At 38.4% G+C, this 7500-nt stretch overlaps 1 protein-coding gene across 1 annotated transcript in view; it reads right to left on the minus strand.

Moving 5' to 3' along the window:
* Positions 1-7500, minus strand: part of LOC113822601 (mucin-7) — an 8558-nt gene that overhangs the window by 1053 nt on the left and 5 nt on the right. Inside the window, exons 1-7 of the mRNA XM_070129368.1 lie at positions 7425-7500; positions 4175-4262; positions 3006-3681; positions 2786-2895; positions 1608-1732; positions 814-947; positions 366-412 (exon numbers count right to left, since the gene is read on the minus strand). The exon at positions 7425-7500 is cut by the window's right edge and continues 5 nt beyond it. Of these exons, the coding sequence (XP_069985469.1) occupies positions 390-412; positions 814-947; positions 1608-1732; positions 2786-2895; positions 3006-3681; positions 4175-4262; positions 7425-7429 (1161 nt within the window). The 5' untranslated portion in view covers positions 7430-7500 and the 3' untranslated portion in view covers positions 366-389. The remainder of the gene's footprint in view (positions 1-365; positions 413-813; positions 948-1607; positions 1733-2785; positions 2896-3005; positions 3682-4174; positions 4263-7424) is intronic.

Genomic DNA, 7500 nt, shown 5'->3' on the forward strand with positions numbered 1-7500 from the left:
AAGCGTTAAGACTGTCTACCATTAACTTGAAGAGCGAAGCGGGTTTTGAACCTATATACAGCTTTAAAAACCTTCAGTATCCCCTTCTGTCACGTCAATAATCATGAAATTGGTCGCATTCCGAAGACAGAAATATATATCTGATAAAGCGAAATGTATCTATGACACTTTATCGTACTCTGTATATACATCCCTCTTGTTCTCACCACCGAACTGAAGTATATATCTTGTCTTTGAGAATATTCAAAATTAAACTTTCCATCTGTAATACGATAATAACGTTGATACTACACAGACAACGAATAAGATTGAGCACTATATATCAACATAAAGATACACAGAAGACAAGATTCATAGGGACTTACTTTGATATCCGTTTATAGATGATTCTATTTGCCCATCAAATCGAATCCTGCGCGAATTACAAAAGTAAATATTAATGGTCGTTACTGATATAACACAACACAATATAGATACATATATTCACATAATCTGTTCAATTTTTAAATCAACCACTACAATTTTTTCCCTTTTTTAGCTAGAAAAAAAATCAAAATGTTATATGTTATATTAACAAATGTTCCTATTTCCCATTTCCTTTCCTTCCTGATCTAAGATTTTTTTCCTTTTTTTTAACGCAAATTTATCCGCAAAATTTGAAATCATTCTTTATAGACAAACTGAATCCTCAAAACACTAACCATAACTACCCTGCAACATGTTTATACAACAAAACATAAGCATAAAAAACCACACTTAATACAAGCTAATCAAAGCCTTTAAGTCAGAGCTGAAGAAACCACATTGTGAAACCTCGAATATGGTATCTGAATCCTGACGACGTTTTGCCTCCGTCAGATGAAGAGGAGGTGAAGGTGAGAGTAAATGTCTTTGGCCCGTCGAAGACCGCGCCCTCCGATACCTCATCCAGGTTACTGCCGCAGGATCTGTCAGAGGGTAGGAATTGGCGTGAAAGTTTGTTTGTGTGTGTGTGTGTGTGTGTGTGTGTGTGTGTGTGTGTGTGTGTGTGTGTGTTTAAAGTTGCAAATAATTAATTCGTATACCAATATCCACTACGTATACCGGGAATCTTTCTCCTGGTATCATGGAACCGCTTACAGTTTCGCCGCTTAGGGTAAGTACCTTTACAAATTCTCTCTCTCTCTCTCTCTCTCTCTCTCTCTCTCTCTCTCTCTCTCTCTCTCTCTCTCTATATATATATATATATATATATATATATATATATATATATATATATATATATCCCCCTCTCTCTCTCTCCCTCCGTCGTTCTCTTTCTCTCTCTCTCTCCCTCTCCTTCTCCCTTTCTTCGTTTCTCTCTCTCTCTCTCTCTCTCTCTCTCTCTCTCTCTCTCTCTCTCTCTCTCTCTCTCTCTCTCTCTCTCTCTCTCTCTCTCTCTCTCTCTCTCTCTCTCTCTCTCTCTCTCTCTCTCTCTCTCTCTTTCTCTTTCTCTGTCAAAAAAAAAATTCCCATTTAGATTCTCTCTTTTCATTTTATTCTACTTAAAAAACACATTTAAACCATCCTTATGATAATCTACAATACTTTTCAGACTCTCCTAAATGGATCATGAAAGAAATACTTACATTGCCGTCGCCCCCATACTTGATGTGTAAGTCATTTTGTCGGAAGAACAGCCAGGGGTTGTGTAAATGGCAGATCCCGCCATGGGTGTGACAGTCACCAAACCCATAGGCAAGTCGGCGGGAATCTGTGAGAAGTGTTGAGGTGATAATAATAGTAAAGAAGCGTAGTTATATTCATTTGTGAGCCTTTGTTTCATATACGTGAGGAAAATCAATATTAATTTTTCCAGAGGGATAGTTTGAGTTACGTGAATCTTTTTAAGAGAGGTGGATATGCATTATCGCACGACTGTAATGCAACATTCTCTTTTTAAATGTCTGTTTCTATCCATCTAGCACCTCCTTGGCCATCTATAAATTGCATGTCCACTCTGACACAGGGGCGTCAATTGGGGTGTTTTTTGTTTTTTGTTTTATGTTTTTTGCCCCCTCTCAAGATTGTGTTTGCCCCCCCCCCCCTCTTCCTAATGGCCACAAGTTTTGGTACAATATGTAGGTCCGATTACCGCTTTAAAATATCCCCCAAATAACTCATATTTCTACATTTTTTTGTTTCCTTCGCTCGCCAACCCACCCTTGCCCCCCTCCCCTTCCCCCACACCACCCCCCACCCCAAGAAAAAGCTGAAATGACGCCCCTGCTCTGATAGCAAACACGGCCTGAGGCAATCAACTTCTCACGCTTGGAGCGGGCGGGAAAAAATGGCGTCACACGGGGACTGGCTCGCGTTACCATGGCAACTCCCGCCAACCGCTACGTTTAGACGGTAAATACACGTACGAATTTTTAGTCTACCCGGTTTTACCCTAAGAAAATTTACTCGAAGGCAATTATTGAAAGCAAAAAGGTTTTATTCAGCGAGGAAACATCGGAAAATGTGCGTATACTGAGTGGGAGAAAATAATAAGATAAAAATGTTTAATCAGCGCGGGAAAAAATGTTTACTTACTGAAGGCACATAATAAAATACGAGTATACTAAATGTGGGCAAATGAAATTACTCAAAAAAGGTTATTTGACGGGGAGAATTTTTAAATAAATGAATAAATAAAACTCGGTGGGGTAGGAGAATTAGAATAAATAAATAAATAAAATAAAGCTCGGTGGGGACTTCCTGTGCCCGCTGGCTCTGCCTTACATATCTATCACCTCTCTATTCGTTAGAGCGATGTACTTACAGTGACAGTGAGTGTGCAGGTGATGTCATCCGGGTAGTTGCTTGGGAATCCAGGGGAGGTCCAGTACAGGTCGGTTGCAGCTGTCACTGTCACGTCCATAGTGCAGGCTCCTGTGAATGCAGGTCGCGGTTTTGTATTCCGGAAAGTTCTTTGTGGATTCCTATTTTTCACGTTGCATTAATGAGTTTTATTGGTTAAATGATGATACCGAAGGACTAACCAACATCTACGGTTGTGGGTGCAGCGGTTGTAGGTGCTGCTGTGGTCGGTGCAGCGGTTGTAGGAGCTGCTGTGGTCGGTGCAGCGGTTGTAGGAGCTGCTGTGGTCGGTGCAGCGGTTGTAGGTGCTGCTGTGGTCGGTGCAGCGGTTGTAGGTGCTGCTGTGGTCGGTGCAGCGGTTGTAGGTGCTGCTGTGGTCGGTGCAGCGGTTGTAGGTGCTGCTGTGGTCGGCGCAGCGGTTGTAGGAGCTGCTGTGGTCGGTGCAGCGGTTGTAGGTGCTGCTGTGGTCGGTGCAGCGGTTGTAGGTGCTGCTGTGGTCGGTGCAGCGGCTGTAGGTGCTGCTGTGGTCGGTGCAGCGGTTGTAGGTGCTGCTGTGGTCGGTGCAGCGGTTGTAGGTGCTGCTGTACTTGGCGCAGCGGTTGTAGGTGCAGCTGTACTTGGCGCAGCGGTCGTAGGTGCAGCTGTACTTGGCGCAGCAGTTGTAGGTGCAGCTGTACTTGGCGCAGCAGTTGTAGGTGCAACTGTACTTGGCGCAGCGGTCGTAGGCGCAGCGGTTGTAGGTGCAGTTGTACTTGGTGCAGCAGTGGTTACAGCGGCTGTTGTGGTCTCATTCGAAGGAACTTTGCAATGGCAGACTTTTCCTCCCACTTTGTGCGACTGGATCATCCAACCGGGTTGCTGGAGGAAAGTTTTGATTCATTTCGATTCCACAAAATGATAACTAAGGACAAATATTACCTGCTATATAGAATACCCAGATTATTATGTAGATTCTATCTCTCTCTCTCTCTCTCTCTCTCTCTCTCTCTCTATATATATATATATATATATATATATATATATATATATATATATAGATGGATAGATAGATAGATAGATAGATATAGATATAGATATAGATATAGATATAGATATATAGATATATATATATATATATATATATGTATATATATATACATATATATATATATGTATATATATATATACATATATATATATGTGTATATATATATATATATACACACACACATATACATATATATACACACATATACATATATATACACACATATATATATACATATATATACATATTTGTGTGTATATATCATCGTTTTTCTTTTTTTTTTTTTTTTGAGTGAATAGGTAAAATAAGAAAAATAGCACTCACCAAATCTGCCGCCCATGCATTGTACGAATCAGACCAAGCCGAAGTCTGGGTCAGGCAGCAGGACGCCCACGCCAATACGACTGTCAGTCTGTATCCAGTATCATTCAATGATATCAGTGAAAACATAAGCAAAATGAATATATATATATATATATATATATATATATATATATATATATATGTATGTGTGTGTGTGTGTGTGTGTGTGTATGTATATATATATATATATATATATATATAGTATTGATGATTGCAGTTATGTAACTGAGTGTTTTTTTTTTATGTTTTTGTAAAAAAAATGATATTATTTCAACAATTATTATAATCTCTGAAATACTACTTGGTAGTAGGTCATAAGAAATGACAGTAATTGAGTCATAAAACTTCTCGGTGTAATTTATATAAGTATCTACTGATGACCTGCGTTGCAAATCAGGTTCTCGAGCTTTGTCAGCATAAGGTTTAATCAAATTGAATTGGTTTCTGAAAACAGCTACAAGGGACCTGCTCTGTAAATAGACTTTACTTAAACTGCATTTCATACATTCATAATATCATATCATACTCGAGCCATATCTGTATATACGGATTTACAGCTCATGCCCTGTACCTAAGATTTTTTTTCTTCTATTCATTCACAGTTCTCTTTAGTTTCATCCACTACAACCACATTTCTTAGAGGTGAGGACTGAAGCAAGAATCAGAAACACATCCCTGGACTGAACTGCATATATCCATTGTGTTTAGTTTAATACTGCTCCATGGGTTTTTAAACTTAGATTTCCTTGCTGGTGAAATAATTGCCGCCAGAGTATAATTACTTACTTCGTCTGTTTTGTTGATTGTTCAATGGAAATATAACCATTAAAGTAATTCTTTTCCATTCTTTTTAAAAATTGAAAAGACCAAAACGATCGACCATATTCACAAAGCATCCGTACCTTTTGTGACGTCATCAAAATAAACCCCATGTGTTTCTTTCCAAAAATAGAAGCAGACGCCATGACACCTCCTCGAGTTGCTACTGATCTAGCCTTCCCGATGAATGTACCGTGAATCAGAAGTTATACTTAAAATATGAAATCGCCAAGTTTGTCTAATTAGACCACCAAGTCGTCCTGGACCTTACGCTTCAAGGAATCAAGGCACACGATGTTGCCGCAACCGCGCTTAAAAGAAATTGAGGACCGGCGCCCGAAAAGAATTTCTTTCTCTGTCCTTAATCAATTTACTGAAAGTTTGCTAGCCGCACGAGCTGATGGCGTCCACAGCAGATAAAAGTGAGTGTGTGTGTGTGTGTGCGTGCGTGTGTGTGTTGTGTGTGTGTGCGTGTGTGTGTGTGTTGTGTGTGTGTGCGTGTGTGTGTGTTGTGTGTGTGTGCGCGCGCGCGTGTGTGTATGTGGGTGTTCGCGTGTGCGTGTGTATGTGTGTTGCGTGTGTGTGTGCGCGTGTGTGTGTGTCCGCGCGTGTGTGTTCACACTATCACACACGTATCCCTAATAAAACAGCCACCGAAAAGAAAGAAAACAAAATCACATCCACTAAAACACAAAAAAAACTCCCCATGTTATTCTCTCGCTCAGTAAATAATAAAAGGGAAGAAATGTTAACCTGATCTCAGTAAACCAGCCGACGCAACAAGAGTGTTATGATAGCACGTGGACCCAGTCAAGCGATATCGTAAACACCCTCTTATTGGCACTGACCTGGTATACATAACGAACTTTTAATACTTCTTACCCTCTCTAAAAGCATTTGCGCTTTTTTATCATACACCTTCTTTGGGGAAACTGCATTAGGAGTGCATTTTAGGAATGAAATAGAAATTGCTTTGGTGGTAAGTATAAAAATAATGTAATAATCCTATATGTCCTCGTTAGTCAATATATATCTATGTGTATATATATATGGATAGACGACAGATAACTAGATAGATAGATGGATGGACATGTATGAAAATAGATACATAGCACGACGGGTAGATAAATTAATATATAAATATATTCTGAGGTTGACAGAGCCATAGGCAGTAGAAAGACAGACAAACACATTTGCATATGCTGTATATGTATATAAATATATATATATATATATATATATATATATATATATATATATATATATACATATATATGTGTGTGTGTGTGTGTATGTATGTATGTATGTATGTATATAGCTAATAGATAGATGAATAGATATATATAAACAGATACATAGATAGATAAATATAGATGGATATGTACATATATGTGTCTCAATGCATATATATATATATATATATATATATATATATATATATATATATACACATTTGCATATATACACACATACAGAGAGATAGAGAGGCAGGCAGGCAGGCAGACAGACGGACCGGCAAACAGACAGAGACAGAAGAGGACAAAGAAGAGGGAGAGACCGGCAGACAGAATTGCAACCAAAACAGAGATAGAAGCACAGGAAAAACAGACAAAAGAACCGAGAAATATATATAAATGGGAAAGGGTAAACAGGTGAATACAGATAAAAAGGAGACGTAATTCTATAGAGCTTCGGAAGGAATTATAAAATAAATATAATACGAACATGTATCATACATTATGAACGTCAGTGATACGCTTTTGTGTAACTCATACAATATGAGAATTCCAGGAAACAGTATATTGTAAAATTTCGTTATCTAGGTTATTATAATAGGCTTATACAGTCACGTGGTAAGCTTCCTCAATTTTCAATACACAAAAAATATTCAGTTTTATATCGTAAAGTTCACTGCCTTATAAAAGTGTACATTAGCTAGCTCTGGTTTTAGCTAACACCACCACAGTTTCAGTTACTAATTAAAGTTCCTTTTTCAGTTGAATTATTTCACTGTCGTATGCTGAAGCCGTAAAATTATATTTTCGAGGGATACCAGATAACCGATATGCAGGTGACATGAACCGTATATTCTGGTCACACTACACAAAGGGTCAGTAAAGTATCTTGACTCCGGTAGGCAAGGTTTCGAAAAATGAAAGTAAAGTGCAAAGAGAAAAATAGTACAGACTATAGATGAAATGATGAAAGAAATTTCAGCTTCGAAGGGACGATAAGACGATCGAAAACAATTAGGAATTAGGCAATATATCATCTAAATGGTAAAATAAAAATAGATGCTATTTAGATCAAACTTTTGTGTAGTTGATTGAAAGTGAATATTTGCCAAGTGAGGAGGAGAACAAATATGTTTGTCTGTATGTCTGTCATTTACCTCATCGTTGTAGTTGTGGCCCAGAAAGGCAGGCAACTGGAAGGTATAACTTCTGCAAGAGTGAGGCGAGCAATGA

Source organism: Penaeus vannamei, chromosome 13, assembly GCF_042767895.1.
Source record: "Penaeus vannamei isolate JL-2024 chromosome 13, ASM4276789v1, whole genome shotgun sequence".
NCBI lineage: Eukaryota > Metazoa > Arthropoda > Malacostraca > Decapoda > Penaeidae > Penaeus > Penaeus vannamei.